We start from the raw sequence: 22,060 nt of genomic DNA, 5'->3' as shown, positions 1-22,060 counted from the left end.
AGGTCATTGGTAAGGCCCCACTTGGAGTATTGTGTTCAGTTTTGGAGACTGTATCTGGCGAAGGACGTAAGAAGACTTGAGGCGGTCCAGAGGAGGGCGACGAAAATGATAGGAAGCTTGCGCCAGAAGACATATGAGGAAAGACTGGAAGCCCTGAATTTGTATACCCTAGAGGAAAGGAGAGACAGGGGAGATATGATTCAGACGTTCAAATACTTGAAGGGTATTAACGTAGAACAAAATCTTTTCCAGAGAAAGGACAATGGTAAAACCTGAGGACATAATTTGAGGTTGAGGGGTGGTAGATTCAAGATCAATGTTAGGAAATTCTACTTTATGGAAAGGGTGGTGGATGCCTGGAATGCGCTCCCGAGAGAGGTGGTGGAGAGTAAAACTGTAACAGTTCAAAGAAGCGTGGGATGAACACAGAGGATCTAGAATTAGAAAATAATATTAAATATTGAACTAAGGCCAGTACTGGGCAGACTTGCACGGTCTGTGTCTGTATATGGCTATTCGGGGGAGGATGGGCTGGGGAGGACTTCAATGGCTAGGAGGGTGTAGATGGGCTGGAGTGCGTTTTGACAGAGATTTCGGTAGTTGGAACCCAAGCACAGTACCGGGTAAAGCTTTGGATTCTTGCCCAGAAATAGCTAAGAAGAAAAATTTAAAAATTTAAATTGAATCAGGTTGGGCAGACTGGATGGACCATTCGGGTCTTTATCTGCCGTCATCTACTATGTATGTTACTATGTTACTGAGTCCCTCCTTCCGATGTAACTTCCGGCCAGCCACATGCACTGCAGTCAGCTCTAGGAGATGATGTTCTGCCCAAAGAAAAAGAAGTAGGCTTCCTGAGCCAAAGGAGTGCTCTTGGACCCTCCCTAACAATTGATGTAACAAAGTAAATGACAGCAGATAAAGACCTAAACGGTCCATCCAGTCTGCCCATAAGTTATACTCATTAAAAAATACATGATTAGATTAACTTGTCTCTTCTTTGATATTTCTGGGCCATAGACTGTAAAGTCTGGTATTGTCCTAGGTTCCAAAAGCTGAAGTTGCCGTCTAAGCTCACTCCACCCTATCCAACCATCCCGTTGTTTGCAGAACATCTACTGTAAAGTCTGGCCAGTAACATCCTCCTGTTCCATATTAATGCAGTTCACATTGATACCCACCCCAGCCCAGCCTACACCGAATCACCATATATGGAACACAGACCATGTAGGTCTGTCCAATACCGGCCTTAGTTCTATCACACTGTTGGCAAAGACTCTGACCTCTTGGTCCTCCAGAGTCTTCTTCTATCTTGTCAGAGCCAGTCGAATGGCTCTGAGCACCAACTGGTTGATTGACCATTTTCTCTGTGAGGGCGTCCAACACTCCTTAACAGGATAATGATTGCAATAGGCACCCCAGCCCCTAAGGCTGTAATCTGTCATCACCATGATCCAGGAGGCAATGAGTAGTGGCACGCCCCTGTGAAGTGATTGTGGAAGAAGCCATCAGTCCATGCTTGCTTGGGCTTTCAAAGTCTAAAGGCAGATGGGCCTGCAAGGCATCCCTGTGCAGAGCCCGGCAAGAGAGCAAACCATGCTATAGAGGACACATGTGCGCCCTCACCCAAGGAACTACATCCAGCAAGGCAAACATAGATCTCAGAACTTGAAGATGATCCCATGCCGACGGAGACAGACACTGCAGAAAGGAAGAAATCTGGGCACACAGTTTCTGCCTGCGGCCTTCTAGGAGATAGATGTAACCCACCGCCATGTCAAAAAGGACTCCCAGGTATTCCAGCGATTGTGTGGGGTGCAAATGGCTCTTTCTGAGGTTGACAATCCAGCCCAGGTCCTCCAGCACCTGGCGCACCTGCTCCATGTGCCATTCCTCTGTCAGCGAGGGAGCTCTGATCAGCCAGTTGCCCATGTAAGGGTGAACCTGGAGACCCATCTTTCGCAGGTAAGCCACCACTACCACAATTATCTTGGTGAAGGTGCAGGGCGATGTCGCTAGCCCAAAGGGCAGGGCTGAGAATTGGTAATGCTATTCCAGTACATGAAAACACAAAAATTTACAGTAGGCTGGAAAAATGGGAATTGAACAAAATGATGAAACTGACCCATCTGTGTTGGTGGAGACAAAGAAGGCATACAGCATGATGCACACTGAAATGTAAGTGTACAAAATGGTTGTGCATCTTTCAAACTGCTATCATCTCACAGGAAAATGAAAATTTGCAGGACTGGACAGAGGCAACATGTCCTTGGCTCACAGCTCAAAGATAGAACAAAATGGCCTTCAGCTGCGCATAAATGAAGATGAGAAGAGGAAACTCACCTTATATGGACAGAGAAAGCAATGGACAAAGGAAGCAACTCTGGCTCATGAGAGCTGGGAAGGGGGGCTACACTGATATGAGGCTGGCACTCTGTTGTGTTGTAAAATCTCTCCCCCTGTGTGCTGATAATATGCTGAGACTTTTTTTTTATAATTACTTTGTAATGCTGTTCACTTGCCAAGAGTATAATCCTGTAGAAATAAAATATCAGCATTATTCTAAGGCACACAGCGTGTGGCTTGGTCATTCTCTCTTAGATAGAGGGGTAAGTGATAGAGTCCAGCAGCCGACTCTTTCAGAATGTGCAAGTACGCCTCTGTGACATCCAGAAAGCCAAGAAACTACTGGGGCTACTGCTGCAATGACCGAACGCAAAGTCTCCATTCGAAATTGAGGAATCTTGAGAGCCACAGTCACGTGCTGAAGATCCAGAATAGGCCTTCAATCTTCTGAGTCTTTCTTTGGCATGATAAAGCATATGGAGTATCTGCCTGACCCCAAGAGGTCAGGCGGTAATGACTCTATAGCCTGAATATCCAGCAGGAGGTGGAAGGCTGGGAATGCCTATAGCCAGTATATCATCATTTGGACCTGTGAAAATCTCTGCGACGTGGTATCTGTATACGGTCTGGAATGCCATGAGCCACAAAAATTAGAGCAACCAGAACCCCTGGAGGAACAGAGTCTGATATCCAGCAAAGTTGGGGCAATGGTTCAGCCCAGAATCCATAAGGTCGTTCAGATCTTTGCCAAACAATAACTACCCATTAAAAGGAAGCCTAGCCAAAGTACCCTTGGAAGTGGAATCACCAGCCCATTGGTGAACCCAGAGCAATCGGCGGGCAGAGATGGAATATGCTGACACCTTTGCCAAAACTCATGAGGCCATATAATGCATCCACCTTATAATCTGTCCCAGCCATCAGAAGTTGAGGAGGGGGGACTCACTCTCCAGGGTGCATAGTCAAGAGAGATAGGTGCATGAGACAAAAGACATCGCCAAAGCAGCTGCATCAAAAAGTATCTTGAGGACCACATCCACCCACCAGTCCTGCATGTCCTTTAACACAACACCACCCTCACTGGGGAGAGAGATGTGTTAGTCATCTGCACCACCAAAGAATCCACCCTGGACTGATCCAAAAGCTGCTGACACTCCTGTGCCATAGGATACAAGCGGGACATAGCTCTAGCAATTTTTAGAGAGCTCCCCGAAGAGTCAAACTGATCTGAGACCAGAGAACTCAAATCAGGGTGCCAGGGAAAGGCAGCTGACTGCAAGCACACACCACTTAGCAAGGAGGAAGAAGTGGACGGAGCCGCCTGAGTGACTAAATTCAATTCCTGCAATGACTCAGAAATAAAGTGCAGCAAAGCAGTGAATTTAAATAAATGCAGAACAGTAGGATTAACCACAGGATTCAAGACCCCAGAGGGATCCACAGAACCAACACACAGCCCCTGATCTCCCACTCCGGGAAGGGCTGTACCTGCTAACAAGGGATCAGTAAGGGAAGCATCAGGTAGCGCAAAAGACACAGCAGGCTGAGGCGAGGATGTGCCCAAGGCAACACGCCACTAAGAGTCACTGCAGAGGGGGACTGAGACTGCTCCGGGGGAGAAAGCAATGTTACTTACCGTAACAATTGTTATTAACAGTTGTTATCCAGGGACAGCAGGCAGCTATTCTCACTAGTGGGTGATGTCATCCGACAGAGCCCCGATGCGGACGTCTCACAAGCATACTTGCTTGAAGAAACTTCAGAAGTTTCGAGATGCCCGCACCGCGCATGCGCGAGTGCCTTCCCGCCCGATGCACCGGGTGTGTCTCCTCAGTTCAGATAGCTAGCAGAGAAGCCAACCCAGGGGAAGTGGGTGGGACGTGAGAATAGCTGCCTGCTGTCCCTGGATAACAACTGTTACGGTAAGCAACATTGCTTTATCCCAGGACAAAGCAGGCAGGTATTCTCACTAGTGGGTAACCTCCAAGCTAACCTCAATGGGATGGTGGGAGAGTTGGCAACTTAGGAGAATAAATTTTGTAACACTGTTTGGCCAAACTGTCCATCCCGTCTGGAGAAAGTATCCAGACAATAGTGTGAGGTGAAGGTATGAACCGAGGACCAAGTGCAGCCTTACAAATCTCCTCAATCGGTGTCGATCTGAGGAAGGCTACAGAGGCCGCCATTGCTCTGACCTTATGGGCTGTGACTTTACAGGGAAGGGGTAATCCAGCCTGGGCATAGCAGAGAGAGATGCAAGCCGCCATCCAGTTGGAGATGGTACGCTTCGAGACAGGGCATCCCAACTTGTTCAGATCAAAGGAGACGAAAAGTTGAGGAGCAGTTCTGTGTGGTTTAGTGCGATCCAGGTAGAAAGCCAAAGCACGTTTACAGTCCAGAGTGTGAAGAGCTGATTCTCCAGGATGAGAATGAGGCTTTGGAAAAAACACTGGAAGAACTATGGATTGGTTGAGATGAAATTCAGAGACCACTTTAGGCAGGAATTTCGGATGAGTGCGGAGGACCACCTTGTCATGATGGAATACTGTGAAAGGTGGATCCTCCACCAAGGCCTGAAGCTTACTGACTCAGCGGGCAGACGTGAGGGCAACAAGAAAAAACACTTTCCAAGTGAGAAACTTCAGCGGAGCCTTGTTGAGAGGCTCAAAAGGAGGTTTCATAAGTTGAGAAAGGACCACATTGAGATCCCAAACCACTGGAGGAGGTTTGAGAGGAGGATTGACATGGAAAAGTCCATTCATAAATCTGGAAACCACAGGATGAGCAGAGAGAGGTTTCTCTTTCAGAGGCTGATCGAAAGCCGCAATTGCACTCAGATGGACTCGTATTGATGTAGACTTGAGGCCAGAATGAGATAGGTGCAGCAGATAGTCCAACACAGAAGAAAGGGAGGCTCGTTGAGGCTCCTTACGATGAGAAACACACCAGGTAGAAAATCTAGTCCATTTTTGGGAGTAGCATTGTCTAGTAGCAGGCTTCCTGGAAGCCTCCAATACATCCCTCACCGCTTTGGAAAACTGGAGGGGAGTTACGTTGAGAGGAACCAAACTGTCAGGTGGAGAGACTGCAGGTTGGGATGGAGCAGAGATCCTTGTTGCTGAGTAAGTAGTGAAGGAAACACTGGAAGAAGGAATGGCTCCCTGCTGCTGAGTTGAAGTAGAAGGGAGTACCAAGTTTGTCTGGGCCACCGAGGAGCTATCAGAATCATGGTGGCATGGTCAGACTTCAGCTTGACCAGAGTCTTTTGAATGATTAGAGTCTTTTGAATGAGAGGAAACGGAGGAAACGCATATAGAAAGAGATTCCTCCAGTCCAGAAGAAAGGCATCTGCCTCGAGGTGATGAGGAGTGAAGATCCTGGAGCAGAATTGAGGCAGTTTGAAGTTGTGGGGAGCCACAAAGAGGTCTATCTGAGGCGTCCCCCACTGAGAGAAGATCTGATGAAGGGGCTTGGAATGGAGTGTCCATTCGTGAGGCTGGAGGAGACGACTTAAGTTGTCCGCCAAGGCATTGTCCACCACCTGGATGTAGACAGCTTTGAGGAAGGTGTTGTGGCGAATTGCCCAATCCCAGACTCTGAGAGCTTCCTGGCAGAGGGAGGCCAATCCCGTGCCCCCCTGCTTGTTGACATAATACATGGCGACCTGATTGTCCGTGCGAATGAGGACCACCAGGTCGTGAAGCAGATGTTGAAAAGCTTGAAGAGCATTGAAAATTGCCCTGAGTTCCAGAAGATTGATATGGCACAGCCGGTCCGCACTGGTCCAGAAGCCTTGAGTGCGAAGACGTCCAGATGAGCTCCCCATGCATAGGTCGAGGAATCAGAACTGAGGAGACACGCCCGGTGCATCGGGCGGGAAGGCACTCGCACATGCGCGGTGCGGGCATCTCGAAACTTCTGAAGTTTCTTCAAGCAAGTATGCTTGTGAGACGTCCGCATCGGGGCTCTGTCGGATGACATCACCCACTAGTGAGAATACCTGCCTGCTTGTCCTTGGATAACACTTGTTCTAAAACTCTGACCACAAAAATTTCATAAATTTTGAAAAAGTGTCCGGCTCCTGGGGCATGTCACCCTAAGATAACTTGCATTTATGTTTCTTAGACTGCAGAGGGTCCCACAGCCTGGCTGATGGAAGTACTAGCTGTGCAGAGCCCTGAAAACAACGACGGTCGCCCCACCATGCTAACTGAGCATTTGTTCACCTGCTTCAGCAGGGGAGAAGCTAAGTTGGACACTGTAACCTCCCTCCAGTTGGGCCACACAGCAAATGCATAAGGATGCTCTAAAAGCGCTAAATTTGTGCAATCCTGGCAAGAATCCACATGAGGAAAGCTTATGGACTCCATCCCAGCAGGATTCCAGGCATAAATTGCAGTTTTGAAGAAGCAGGGAACTTCAGAAAAAAAGATTGCTAAAAATCCAAGATGGCTGCCATCAAAACGTTTGCACCAAAATCGCAATATTTTTTCCCAAACTCTAAAATTGGCGATTTTATGATTTTTCAGGGGGGGGAACATCCAAAAACACTCAAACCCCCACTTTTCCAACCTCCCCTGATGTCTTTCACAAGCTGTCAGCCTGTGTACTCACTGTGACATGACAGGATCTGTGCTGCAAACTGCTTTCAGCTCTCTCACAGTAGCTGGATGAGAAAATTTACTGCCACAATGCTGGTAATGCTTCTACAAAGCTGATCTTCAGGCTGCCAGTCAGACTCCAATGTCTGACTAGACCTCCACCCCTGCAAACCAATGGATATGAACCAGGATGGGTGGAGGCATGACACAGCCAAAATCCTGTGAGACACTACCAAGCCTCCTAAGGGCGCCTAGCAGCCTGCGCGCGACTCCCTGAAAGGGCGCCTAGCAGCCTGCGCGCGACTCCCTGATTAACTGTAGGTGAGACCACCTCAGGGACGGCCCTAAGCTCCAGAGAAAGCTATGCAGGCTGGCTAACAGATACCTAGTGGGAGTGGCTTGTCAGCTACAGACTGAAGTCTGGGAATTTTCAAGCAGGCAGAGCTTCAAAATCGCTCCAAGCACTAAATTACCTGAAAAGGGGACAAAATTACATCAAGTTAAAAATAATAAAATGGGGAGAGCAGAACAAACACTCCTTCAGGCAAGTGTGCAGAAGGAAAGAACTGAAGGTAGAGCTAGAAAGCCCAGTGAAGAGGCAAAGTAAAAAATCTGGAGTAGATTCCTTCTGCAGCAGCATGTGGTCATGGGGAAATAACTCTACTGTCTAGAATGTCTCACCTAATGCACTTGAAAACCTGTTAACTTAGATTATACTGTATTTACAAGGACACAGTATTTGGGGGAAATTCTTTCTCCAATCCTTTATGTCCTCTCTTTTTGGTTTTCTTTGTTAGGAATCTAATAATAAAATGCTAAGCATGCATGCGCATTCTTACCGCGTGTTTCCCTGATCCCTGATCTGTCGGACTGTGGCCGGCAAGAGTGCGCATGCACGCTTACAAAGTTCGATGCAGGCGGCATACTTCACAGCCGATGGCTTTTCAAACCCCTCCAGCACCGCCACCGCTGCACCTTTTCAAACCCTCCACCCCCCCCAGCACTGCCGCCACCGTTGGTAAGTTTTTTTTTAAAAAGCCTGGTGGTCCCGTGGTATCCCTCCCTTGCTAGACGGCTCTCGCGGCTGTCAACACTGGAGGGAGCTTTGTTGTTAAGGCCTGGCTTCTTCAGGCAGCAGCAGCATTTACAATTCGCTGCTGTTGCCGGCTTCAGGCCTTCCTCTCTGGCGGGTCCTGCCTACTTCCTGTTTTCATGAAGACAAGACCCGCCAGAGAGGAAGACCTGAAGCCAGCAACAGCAATGAATTGTGAATGCTGCTGCTGCCCGATGAAGTTCAAGGAGGAAAGGGAGCAGAGGGGGAGAGAATGGCTTGGAGGGAAGAAGAGATGGAAGGGCATGGAGGGAAGGAGGAAGGTATGCCAGACCAAGGGAAAAGGAAGGGGGAAAGGAAGGAGTACATGCCATATGGAACAGAGAGAGAGAGAGAGAGGGCGGACACTGGATGGAAAGAGAAGAGAGGGCAGTGAACGGAAGGGGCAAGACAGAGGGTGAACAGTAGATAGAAGGGGTAGAGAGAGGGAGACAGACACTGAATGGAAGTGTGGGGGAGAGGAGGGACAGTTGCTGAATGGAAGTCTGAGGGACAGGGGGAGCAGACGTTGGAAGGAAGTGGGGAGGAGAAAGAAAAAAGGGCACATGTGAGGGAAGAGGATAGAGTTAGAAATAAAGATAGACAGACAGGGGGCCAGGGAGAAACACAGACAGCGTCCAAGGAGAGAGAGACAAAAAAAAAACAAAAAAAACTAGACAGACATCTACTCTAGCACCCGTTAATGTAATGGGCTAAAACACTAGTCTGTTATAATGTGGAGAAGGTGTTTGGAATGCTCACTGCTATGTTGTATTGATACCCGTTTTCCCTTTGTTCTAAAAAGAAATCTTTCTTAAATTTAAACAAGGAAAGATCAGTTCCCCAAACCCCTCAGCAAACACAAAGGCAGGGATAGCAATCTGGATCATTGCCTATTTGGCTCCATTTTCAAGTTTTTGATTTCAAGGGGGGGCGGTTGTTTTGGTTTTGGTTTTTTTTTAATAAAAATGGAATGAAGTGAGACACAATTTGCCAAGCGCTACAAGGGCCTGCAAGATGCAAATTAGGGCCAAGGCACAAAAACAACTTTCTAATTAAAAAACAAACAAACCATAACACAACACAGGGAGAAAAAAGGAACAAGGATATAAAAATAATAATAATAATAATAATAACTTTATTCTTATATACCGTCAACAATCTTGCGACTTCTAGGCGGTTTACAATGAAGACAAACTGTACAGACAGCGAATTACAGAATATAGCATTGAACATCTAGTGATAGTAACAGGAGAGTTACAGGGCTGTGTATTACATGGTTTCACAATGAGTAGCATTATAAGTGGCAGGGACCCAGCTGCCCAGGTTTGACACCTCCAGGGTACTTAGAGACACCCCCCCCCCCATGAGTCATGACCCCCAGTAAGAAGCAAAGCAGAGGCGCTGAGAGAAAGAAATAAAAGAATAATTCTTTTTTTTTTTTTTCAAAATCCTACCAGATCAGTCTAGATTGCACAGGCTCATCACATGCTGAAGAAAGAGAACTACTGGCTCTGAAAGGTACTGCAGTGCACATCTTGCTTATAGGTTCTGCCACAGTTTTGTGCTTCTCAAGTCTCCATCTGATGGTGGACATGCATAACCCATCAGTCTAGGCAGAGGGATGCTTAGGAAAGGTAGATTAACTCAGAAACAACCAAATGGCAAAACACTGAAAATGTGCAACTTCAAATAAAACATCTCTGTGTTAAAAATCAGTTAAAAAAAAAACATCTAGAGAGCAGTCGTAAGGTTGGGTGCCTGAGATGGAGGAGGATCAGGTTACCTGTACTGTGGAATGGCTGTTGAAAATCATTTGGAACCTGGTATCTGAATTTTTCCTGCTTTAACATAATGGTGCTCAAGTATCAAATCCCACTCTACAGTAAATAGCAAGTACTTTAATTAAATGCTGGTTTCAAGCATCAGTATTTCTTACCATGCTTCTGACAGTAATCAACTCAGGTCCTCCTCAAAGAGCATATTTTTACCAAAAGAGTGTATTCTACCTGCCAAGCTCCACTTTCTAGTTCTATGAAGAAATGGTAATTACTACTGTAGTCAAATACCAGAGAGTTGGACTGCACACTGGAGGTTTACCTTTGGTTCTTTACTGGTGTTCCATTCTGTTGGCTCTCATTTCGACTACTGCTCCCACTTGCCCTTCCTGATTTTTCCACATACCCTGTTGGCTCCATCTTACGGCTCTGCCGCTCTACCAAAGGTCTCTGGCTAGAGAAACTCCTTTTAGATAGTTCTCGCTTCTCTCCCAAACTTCCACCAGTTAGGCTGCAATCACGTTGTCCATTTGATTCAGGAAGGCCATCATATCTTTCCCGTCTCTCACTGAAATCACTGCTTTCAGAAGCAGTCTCCCACTCTTCATTAGCATGATCAGAAGAGTTCTGACAGGACAGTTCTGGAGATCTTATACCAGATGGGCCATTCTTCTCCAGAGAAATTCTGGACTGCCCAGGCCACTGGTTAGCCAGTACATTACCAGCATCCTCACCATTCAACTGGCCAACAGTTTCTCTTTCTTGTCTGAGGCGCCTGAATCTCGGGGGTTTGTCTTGGCGAGGAGGACGTCTTCGCCTGAATGTTCTATTGTCCATGCTATCTGGTTCTACCAAGTATTCATCTTGAAAGAAGGGCCTTATGTCACTACCCTCTCTCTCCTCATAGCAATGTCCAGAAAAGGAGTCCGAATACTTATAGGAATCTTGGATATAATCTCTTTCAGATTCTCGTCTGGCCTTAAAAGTATTTGAAGGAATACTGTATTCTTGCCAAGAAGATCCACCGGCTTTGGACTGCCAATAAGTTGTATCCTTGGATCCAAAGGATCTTTGTGCATACCCAGAATTGCTCAGTCGAGGTGGTAATGTTCTTCCAAAGGCTCTTGGAGCTCTTGACTTACAATCAAGACTATTTGAATCATCAGAATAAATTTTATTAGATCTCCAGGAATCTTTAAAGTCTTCTTTTTTCATATCAGTCCTTTCTTTTTCTAGGGCAGTTTCTTCATTCCCTTTATCAGAACCTCTCTGACGTCGTCGTTTAGGAAGGTCCTCATATTCTGACCCTTCACTATGAGTTTCACTGGGAACCCTGCGCCTGAGTGACTTGCCTCTTGTGAAATCTTCAGGCTGAACAAACTCCATTGGGCCCCGCCCTCTCGTATTTTTCTGGCCATTATATACACCCCTACCTCCACGTCCCCGGAAACTAAATTCTTGAAAACCTCGTCCCCTTCCTCTGCCTGGACCTCTGCCACCAAAGGCTTGCTCTTCATCTATAAAGATCCAATTATTTCTTTTGGTTGGTGGGAGCTCTCTAGAATCTTTGAAAGATTTGTTCTCCCAACTTCTATCAGACTTTGCATCCTCTTGTAAAGATTTTTCAGCGTCTCGGATACAACCAGTCTCTGCAGAGCCTTTTTCATTCAGTGAAGAACATTGAGGACTTAAAGTTAAATCATTCCTTCCTTCATTATCTGTCTTGTAGGAGGGTTTCTCTCTCTCTTTCAGTGGCTTGGCATGCTCCTCTGCATCATGTTTGGTCTTCTCCAGTTCCTTCTCCTTGTCCTCAACTTTCAAAGCTTTCAAGACTGGCTTTTTAATTGGGCCAGATCTGCGGGTCCTACCCATGTGCTCCTGATGTTGGCTTGCAGCATTTGTGATTTCTGAACCCCACTGGGTATCTGTTGTGTGTTCAGTGACATTCTCATCTTTCTTCCATAAATCTGAACTCAAAGAACCATCTTCCCTGAGGGCATCTTCCTTGACACTGCTGGCTGTATCTAATGGCTTCTGATGGTGTGTGAAGTCCCAGCTGTTATACTGAGCTTTATCACTTTGGATGTAATTAGACTCTCTCAGGGGAGATGTTTTTAAGCTGGTTTGATGACCCGATATGTTTTCCTGATGCTGAAAGAGGAGGTCCTGACTTCTTAGAGGTGAGATACAGTTCTTAAAGTTTATTTGAGTCTTTTTATCATAACTGTTGGTTAAGCTCTCGTCCCCTTTCTCCTGAAAGAGATCTCTTTGGACATTTATGCTCTCTGATTTCCCTGCCGAGGTGGAATAAGGACTTTCCTTCCTGAAAGGAAACCAAAGAAATCAGTCAATGTGATTGGAGAACTACTTTATGCTCCAAGTCAAGCAAAAACAGATTACGCTCTATATGTTTGCTTTGCTAAGAAGTACAGGTGGGATATAACAAGCATCGACACTTCAGGGGAACCATGGTCTTTAAGACTCTCTCTTCCTCTTTCCAGCATGTATGTCTAGGTACCCCTCATTACTATTACCAAACTAGGATCTCTCTTCTTTCTTCCAGTTCTCTATAAATATTTTCTCCCCATCCCCACCCCCATATAAACAATCCATGGGATTCCGCTGCTGGTGGTGTTCTGGCCTCTCATAAAGGTAACAGACTTGAGGGAGGGTGCTGGTCATAGTGCATGTAAGAGCATCTGTTCTTCTATTTATTAGCAGTGGCCTTCTTGTCCACTGTGACTGTGCTAGTGCTGTAAAGTCAAGAGCAAATTGCTATCAATATGATTTACACTAATTTATTTTGTAGTAGAACTGTCTACTCTGAATTAAATAGGATTACTGGCCTGCCCAATCTACCAGATGGTGAATTCATTACTGTTATGCATTTTCACCATTTGATGAGATTGTTGCAGGATGTAGACTGAAAACACTAAATATATTAGAAACATGATGACATTTCAAAGGACACTTTGAAAGTAGAAAGTAAGCAGTAGGCAATCAAATTTTGATTTTAGCACCAAAACCCAAACTTCATTTTTGGTATCTTTTCAGACTTAGTGAAATAGCTATTTTAAAGTTTCAGCCTAAACTGTTAATTGTTTGGTACTGGCCAAAACTGCCTGAGTGTTTTATCCTGTTTGGCTTCCCTCCCTCCTGAATAGGAGTATCCCTACCCCCACCCTGGGACCTATTTTACAATTCCAGGTTCTCATGATAGGTTGTGGCAGCCATTTTGAGAGCCAAGCCAACATGAACAGGAGTGATTGGGGATTACTTCTGTCCCAATTTCATCCCTATACAATCAGGGATTGAAAGGTAGGCTCAGAGTGGCCTATGCTCGAGAAGAGGGAGATACTCCTGTTCAGGAGAAGGAGATATGGGCAGACTCAATTCAGGTGGGGGGCAAATGGCAGAAAGCACAAAGTTTCAGCTTCTGAAAAAAAACATGTGGGGAAAAACATCTGTTTCAGTTCTAGTCTCAGTTTTGGCCAAAACCAGGTAATGAGTATGGACAATAGTTTCCATTTTGGCTGAAAACATTTACCCTGTTTCTGCCACAGACTTGGTTTCAGCCAGAACTGGAAAAAAAAACCAAAATCCCAACAACAAAGCAGGCTTTGGTCAGCCACTGGTAATAAGAAGAGAAGACTATGCAATGAGTGTCATCTCCAAACAAATAAAGGACATACAAACTACACAATGCATGCCAACCTCCAGACATTATGGAATAAAAAAACAAGACAGACTATACACCTCCCTTGATTTACTTAGGTTCAAGCCATCAAACATAATGTTAGATTTTTCACGCCAATAGCAAAAGAAAAAGAGTACTTTATTGCATGGACTCCTGGTTGGAAAAAAAAATCCCCGAGTGCCTGTAAGAATTACAAAGTCAACTGAATTGAAAGAGTTGTAATGAAATGGAAATACCATTAAACTGCATAAATCAATAGTACAAAGAAATGTAGCACAAGAAGGGATACACAAATTTATGCTCACCTGCTGTTGAATCCCTCTGTGGTAATTTTCTCTGTCTGTTTCTGCTGGGGTAAAGAGTAGACTTTATTTGTCTGAGATGTGTACGTCTCCTGATTCCAAGCTGGAGCAGGATCTGCAAACACAATTCCTCTCTCCAACTGCATGACAGACTGACAGCCTTGTTTATCAGATGGGCAGCTGCTGGTGCTATTCATACAGTCCTGCTGTGCCATAGACTTCATCACTCCTAACCATTATAAACAAGATATAAATAAAGTTATAGAGAGGACAACATTCTGACCTATCCCATATTCAGCTGCACGGTCAATTTTTGTTTTAAATGTCGCTATAAATTCATCAGTATTTCAAATGACAAATTAATGGATCACTTGACTTTCTTTTTCAGTTGAACTGCCATTATTTAATAGTACTCATTTAAAAAATATTATTAAAAACATTTTGAAAAGGTTAAATTGTTGTAAAAAAAAAAAAAAAATGTACACTGAGACCTGTGGACAAAAATAACAGCTCCCAATCAGATCAAAAGAAAAAGCAGATTAGAGCAGTCAATGAATGAATCATCAGTGATATCTAACTAGTCTCAGGAATGCACAAACATGCTTCTTGGAATGAGGAATAAGCACTTGGGTAATTGCCTCCAAAACATAGGGCTCCTTTTACAAAGCCGCGCTAGAACCTTAACGCGCGGAATAGTGCATGCTAAATTGCCCCGCACGCTAGCCGCTACCGCCTCCTTTTGAGCAGGCAGTAGATTTTCAGCTTGCACCTTTGTAAAAGGAGTCCATAGTCACATGATGCTAGGGTCCACCTTAGGAGACAGCGCCCAAGAAAAAGATTTAGGTGTCGTTTTAGACAATATGCTTAAATCTTTTGTCCAGTATACAGCGGCAGCCAAAAAAGCAAACATGATGCTAGGAATTTAGAAAACAGATGGTAAATAAGACCAAGAATGTCATAATGGAGGAGTGTGTGGCGTGGTGGTTAAAGCTACAGTCTCAGCACCCTGGGGTTGTGGGTTCAAATCCCATGCTGCTCCTTGTGACCCTGGGCAAGTCACTTAATCCTCCATAGCCCCAGGTACGTTAGATAAATTGTGAGCCCACCTGGACAGATAGAGAAAATGCTTGAGTACCTAAACTAAACTAAACCTTAGGTTTGAATACCGAACCATCTCCACAAGCGTAGAGCTCGGCACGGTTTGATTACCTGATTGTAAAACCGCTTAGATAACCTTGATAGGTGGTATATAAAATCCTAATAAACTTGAAACTTGATAATGCATCTGTATCACTCCATGATGCATAGAAACATAGAAATACGATGGCAGATAAAGGCCAAATGGCCCATCTAGTCTGCCCATCCACAGCATCCACTATCTCTCTTCCTCTCCCAAAGAGATCCCATGTGCTTGTCTCATGCTTTCTTGAATTCAGATTAGAGGTCTGCATGGGAACGGGGATTGCGGGACTCCCACAGGGATTTCCCCCCCCCCCCCAGGATCATGGGACTCCTGCAGGGATGGAACCGGGGTTCCTGAGGCCTGGGAACGGGGATTGCGGGACTCCCACAGGGATTTCCCCCCCCCCCCAGGATCATGGGACTCCTGCAGGGATGGAACCGGGGTTCCTGAGGCCTGGAAAGAGAATTAGTAGAAGATAGATAAAAGCAGAAACTGGGACCAAGATGATGGAAAAACAAAATGTCCCACCAGCTACAGCAAGGGAGATGTTCATTTTGAGGGGGGCTAAGCTCAAAGTGGGAGGCCCAGCCCCCTCTTATGGTTATGCCACCAATTGTGTTTAGTACAAAATGAAGTACTTGCTGAGTTTGTTTTGGGGTTTCCAGTTCAGTTTTGGCACATTTTTCTTATGCAATCCTTGTCCTGAAAATTGCCTCTCTTAATTCTGCTTTAAATTATTTTAACGCTGTATTGTTTGGTTCTTTACTCATTGCTGCATTAAAAACCATTTGTGGATCTTGGAAGGACCTCTCACAAGTTACCTATGCCAGATGGTGGAACCAGATTTGTTTGCTCTACAGATATGTGCTTTATATTGCCAAAAAATCCAACTTTTATTTCTTTTAACAATAAATGGTCGACCCTACAATCACATGACCTAATGTCTATTCTAATTCTTTCCGCTGATGTATGCATCTCTTATTTCTGTTCACTGTTATTTGTTTATATTGTATTTTATTGTTGGTTTAAATAAACTAGGACTTTAAAAAAAAATCAAAACTATCAGAAGTAATTGCTGCTTTTTATGGGGACAGGTAACTTTTATGGGGGGGACGGGCGGGGATAGAGGAGATTCCTCATGGGATCGGATGGGATTCCTTGCAGGGACGAGTGGAGACAGAGGAGATTCTGGAGGGGATGGGCGGGATTTCTGTCCCCAAGCAACTCTCTAATTTAGGATACAGTTTCCACCACCTGTAACAGGAGCCTATTTCAAGCACCTACCACCCTTTCTGTAAAAAAAAGTATTTTCTTAGATTACTCCTGAGCCTATCACCTTTTAACTTCCAGAGCTTCCTTTCAGGAGACTCGTCTCATGCACTTTTATGTCATGTAGGTATTTAAACGTCTCTGTCAAATCTACCCTCTCTCCTGTCTTTCCTCCACAGTATACATTATTGAGATCTTTAAGTCTGTCCCCATATGCCTTATAACGAAGGCCACTGACCATTTTAGTACCCTTCCTCTGAACTGACTCCATCCTGTTTATATCTTTTTGAAGGTCTGTGTTTTCAGTAAACCTTAGTCAGGGGTCCTAAAAAATGAGAAATCATATCAAGTGATAAAATATTTATGAAGAGATGCTAATGACACCCGTGAGTTTGTAAAAGAATCACACATGATTATGAAATTGTGAATATAAATAGAGTATTGGAAAAGTGTGATTATATGTCATGTGCTAGAATGGTGTGATAAAGAGTGTGAAAGAGATGATAAGATGATATGGAAATGTGAATGATATTGAAAAATATTTCCCATTTTTTAGGACCCCTGAAGGTTTACCGAAACACGGACCGTGTTGGGTCCAACTATTTGGCACAGCTGGTCTTGGAGCGATTTTCATTATGTATTTGCATATATTTTAATGTTTGGATTTTTTATATATATAATAAACTTTACATTCATTTATCGATTTCTCTGCGCCACCAGAACATGCTCACTGAACACCGCGTCCCAACACGCCTGATCGTCCACACAGTGGTGCCGCACAAAGGAATGGAGAGAAGACAAAACCGCAGCTTTACAGATATCCACTTGAGGCACACAAGAAGACTCAGCCAAAGAAACTGCCTGACCCCAAGTGGAAAGAGCCTTAAGAAAGTCCAGAACAGGCTTCTTCTGAAGAAGATGTGCTGAAGCGATAGTTTCCTTGATCCAGCATGCAATGGTAGCCTTAGAAGCACTGTACCCCTTACGAGAATCCGCTAAGAGGACAAAAAGATGATCCAATTTCTGGAACTCTTGGGTTCGCTGAACATAACAATGATATCCAACTTGCAGAACTGTCTCTACTCCAGAGCCTTCATGACTACCCAAAACCGAAAGGACTACGGACTGGTTGACATAAAAAGACAAAATAACTTTTGGCAGAAAAGAAAGAGGCACAACACAACCTTGTCTGTTTTTAACCCCAATTTATCATATCCTAATGGATATTAATTTTAATTTCTTTTGTTTTATTTTTACTTTACCATATTTTTCTTATATTATGCCTATTGTAAACCATTTAGCTATTGCTTGATAGTCGGTAAACTCTTTCCAACCATTTCGAAAACATCAGAAAAATTGGCTATTTTCAAAGTTATAAATTCCGCTCCTCTCCATACTATTTCTCCTTTCTAATTTCTTGTAAACCGTGCCGAGCTCTACTGTTATAGAGAAGATGTTATCAGACCTGATGGCAGCTAGGCTACTACTCCTATTATTATTTATTATTTCTCTGGTGCTGTACATTTAATATTAAAAAAGACAGTCCCTGTTCAGAAGAGCTTACAATCTAATTTGGATTGACAGGACAACTAAGGGTTCTTTCAGCTGCGAGATGTTTGAGGGGTTTCTTGCATGTACAGCCCATTTCAAATCACCCCACAGCATCTCAATCAACTTTCAAGTTTATTAAAAATTTTGATGTATCGCAATATCATAAATTCAAAGCAATTTGCAATTAAAAACAGGGTCTGGCAGGCAGGAAACAGAGGGTTGGAGTAAAAGGCCATTACTCAGACTGGCAATGGGTCACGAGCGGAGTTCCACAGGGATCAGTGTTGGGAACGCTCCTGTTCAATATATTTATTAACGACCTGGGGACGAAATGTGAGGTCATTAAATTTGCTGATGACACCAAACTCTGCAGCAGGGTCAGAACCACGGAAGACTGTGAAGACCTGCAAAGGGACCTGACGAGACTGGAGGAGTGGACAAAAAAGTGGCAAATGAGTTTTAACATAGAGAAATGCAAGGTCATGCATGTAGGGAAAAAGAACCCGATGTTCAGCTACAAAATGGGGGGAACATTGCTAGGGGTGAGCAACCTTGAAAGAGACCTGGAGGTGATGGTGGACACAACATTGAAACCATCGGCACAGTGTGCGACAGCCTCAAAGAAAGCAAACAGAATGCTGGGCATCATTAAAAAGGGTATCACAACCAGGACAAAGGAAGTCATCATGCCGCTGTATCGTGCAATGGTGCGCCCGCACCTGGAGTACTGTGTCCAGTACTGGTTGCCATACCTCAAGAAAGACATGGCAGTACTCGAGGGGGTCCAGAGAAGAGCGACTAAACTGATAAGAGGTATGGAAAATTTTTCATACGGTGACAGGTTGGAAATGCTGGGGCTGTTCTCCCTAGAGAAGAGGAGACTTGGAGGAGACATGATAGAAACCTTCAAAATCCTGAGGGGCATAGAGAAGGTAGATAAGGACAGATTCTTCAGACTGTGGGGAACCACAAGCACTATTATGAATTCTGTACACTTGATGAAAGTTTAAAAATGAATAAAGAATTTAAAAAAAATAGTAGTAAAAGAAAAATAAGATTAAGGCAGCATTTTGCTAAATTTGATGGACAAAATATATAAGAAAGCACATTTATACCTGGAGGGTAGATAGCAGAAGGGTAAAAATCTACAGAGGTGCGGCCTGCAGTTATTCGAGGGTCCATATAGGAAGGCATCATCATCCAGCGAGGGTCAAATCCAAGCATTTGAGGATGTGGTGAGTAGAAAGAACGCTGAGGGTGAGAGTGGGAAGATGGAGCGTATGTCTGCTGCTGCCAGTGCTGCATCTTATATAATTGTTCCTAAAGAACAAAAAGAAATCAGAGAAATTGCTGGCTGCTCTATTGTATGTGCATTAAAAGGATATTGTTATTATAAAGTTACAAATAACAACAGGACTTTACTTGCCATTCTTAACAATCAGAACTGAGGGTATTCTCTCTCTGACAGTGTAATAAAAGAAGCAAAAAAGGAAAAATTAGTTCTTACCTGCTATTTTTTTTTCCTTTAGCAATTCAGCATTTTATGACAAAGCAGTGAATATGCTGAAAAAGGGCATACTATGTTCCTTCTAACACAATATGTCCTTTTTGGTTTTATGTGCATAAGAAAACATCAACTTATGAACATTGTGGATAATAAGAACTTGAACTAGAGCAAATATAAATGTTGGAAACATATCACTCATTTGAAACCATATGACAATATGTGTTCATCAATCTCTGTTTTCAGGTATCATTTGAAGACAGCACAGACAGCTGCTTTCTGACAAAAAGTCACTAGGGGATGGTAACTATTATTTATTCCTGCTGTATAGTTGATGAGTCCTATCTACAGGACAGGAGTAAAATAGTTATGTAAATAAATCATAAACATTATTTCTGTTATTGCATTATATTATACAAGTAGTAAGCACTAATTAATTTGTTTCATTCTAATAGTAAGTTAGCTCTTTATTATGTTGTGATTCCCTTTTGGTTTTGTATCTGCTCTCCTTTACCCAAGTCTCATTAAAGGAACTATCATCCAAATATGCACAATTGGTTGGGCTAATTCCACAGATAGGGTATATCGCTGTCAAGAAATATCCCCACGAGGGGGCGTGGCTTCGCAGCGTTCTAAGATGGACGGGTGAATGTGAGGCTCCATGAAGAAAGGCTATTATTGGAAAAAAAACAGGTTATAAAGTGGTGTAAGTCGGGTTGTAAAAGTGATTTCGGATTAGTTATGGCTTCGGACAAACAAAGTAAGAACAGTTCGGCGGCAGGAGGAGGAGCGGGAAGTGTAAAACGCTCAAAGCTAGAGTCGGTATCCCCGTCAACAGTCCCCTTGCCGGCGGAGGACATTGAAAACAGGGATTTGATGAAAGAATTACAAGCTATTAAAGAAATTGTGTTAGAAAGTGCTAAAAACATTAAATACCTTAAGGAAGAAGTGGAAATCCTAACAAAGAGAATGCAGGCAGCCGATTTCAAAATAGAGCAGTTAGAGAAGTGTGCTGAGAAAATGGAGGCAGAGATTCTCATATGTAAAAAAGATCACAAGGAAATTGAAATATTAAGAAAAGATCTTGAAGATGTATCTAATAGAGAAAGAAGGAATAATTTACGTTTGATTGGGGTACCAGAAGGTGTAGAAAAAAGTGACCCTATAGCATTTTTGCTGAACTTTCTGCCAAACATTTTGCCATTGAAAAATCCTTATCCACTGGAAATTGAAAGGGCGCACCGAATTCCATCAGAAAGGTTACCTAGTCAAAAGGGCCCCCGGCCGCTGATTTTCAAGCTGCTTAGATACCAGCAGGTGGTAGAAATCATAAAACTGGCTAAAGAAAATAAGGATTTGAAATGCCAGGATTCAAAAGTCTTTATAGTACCGGATTTTGCAAAAGCCATTGCATACAAAAGGAAGCAGCTCTTGGACATGCGCCCTCAATTGAGATCATTAGGGGCAAGATATGGGCTGATGTATCCGGCAACAATGAGAGTGACTTTTGAAAATAAAACTCATAATTTTGATGAGGCAGTTAAGCTAAAGGAATTTTTGAGTCAATATGATCTGCCTATGGATTCTTAAACAAGGATTTGGCATATGATCTTCCTATATTAGTATGAATGGTTTTAGTTATTTGTTTGAATGGATATTTTAAAGAAATATTTTCTTCTCCTGAAGCTTTGAGTTTGGAAGGATGGATGTTTCCTGAATATGGAATGAATATAAAATTTGAAAGTGGCTGAACATTCTAAGAATGGCATGTGCTCATTCATAACAACTAAAGGATGCAGTGATGTACTGGACAGTTAATAAGAGGGAACAAAAACTATCTCTTAGAAATGGCTGTAGCATATACTTTTGACAAACAAATAAACAAAAAGCAAAGGATGTGTTTATATGTGTATTGGACAGAACTTTATAGACATGGTGTGCAGCATTAAGTAGGTTGAGGATCGCTTGTGAGTTATGGCTTGAGCCTCCCTAGGATATATTAAGATTAATCTGGCCTTTATTGAGTTAAAAGGTCAGTGCTGCACATGAAGAGGAAAAGGATTTGCTGTATATCCTATATCTTAGATCCAGAGGAACTTGAAGAAAATCGCCAGAAGATAAGATGGTTTACAACAGTGTATAGGAATGAAAAGTCTAAAATGGAAAGGAGACTATGTACTGTGTGTTGGGATGCTTTATTGAATATCATATGATAAAAGATTTTAAGATTGGATATGGCAAAATGGAATGGAATATTTGTCATTAAATATAACGCTGAGAATATGGAAGAAAATTGGATGTTGTGGGAGGTTATCAAGTGGCCTTAGGATGTTACTTTGCCCTTTCTTATTAAAAAAAAAAAAAAAGGGAGGTATAGAAATAGGAAAGTGAATTTATGCAGGATAAATTTGGATAATTAAATGAATGGATGATCAATTTCTAAAGCTTGGAGAAGAAAAAAAAAGGGAGGCATCTGGTTTAATTGAGTTCTTATATATTGTTATAAGAAGTATAATTAACTTTTAGGTTAAAATATACTATACTATTAGTAAAATTGTTTAAAAATATAATAAAATTTGATTCTTCCATGGTGGTATGAGCCTGAAGTTTCATAAAAGGAAGGGTTTAAGGAAGGAAGGGAAAAGAAAAGAGGAGAGGAAAAAGGAAGGGGGAAAAAAAAAAAAAAGGGAAGTGCATATAAAGCTTTATATTATATAAGAGGGTATAATGTGATTTTAG

The 22,060-nt window shown here is 43.3% G+C and overlaps 1 protein-coding gene across 10 annotated transcripts in view; it reads right to left on the bottom strand.

The window, feature by feature from the left end:
• Positions 1-22,060, bottom strand: part of LOC117367785 (protein O-mannosyl-transferase 1-like) — a 435,721-nt gene that overhangs the window by 228,602 nt on the left and 185,059 nt on the right. For 9 of the 10 annotated variants that reach the window (XR_004540848.1, XM_033960719.1, XM_033960718.1 and 6 more), the window contains exons 14-16: positions 18,933-19,137; positions 13,818-14,043; positions 10,138-12,138 (exon numbers count right to left, since the gene is read on the bottom strand). Coding sequence is in view for 9 of the 10 variants with exons in the window: in XM_033960719.1 (XP_033816610.1) it covers positions 10,138-12,138; positions 13,818-14,043; positions 18,933-19,137 (2,432 nt within the window). In the remaining variant the exon portion in view is untranslated. The remainder of the gene's footprint in view (positions 1-10,137; positions 12,139-13,817; positions 14,044-18,932; positions 19,138-22,060) is intronic. The other variant, XM_033960720.1, reaches the window with a different exon arrangement.

The sequence above is a fragment of the Geotrypetes seraphini genome, chromosome 10 (assembly GCF_902459505.1).
Source record: "Geotrypetes seraphini chromosome 10, aGeoSer1.1, whole genome shotgun sequence".
Lineage (NCBI taxonomy): Eukaryota > Metazoa > Chordata > Amphibia > Gymnophiona > Dermophiidae > Geotrypetes > Geotrypetes seraphini.
Note: the sequence above shows the minus strand (reverse complement) of the source record. Positions and strands in the feature narration are given on the sequence as shown.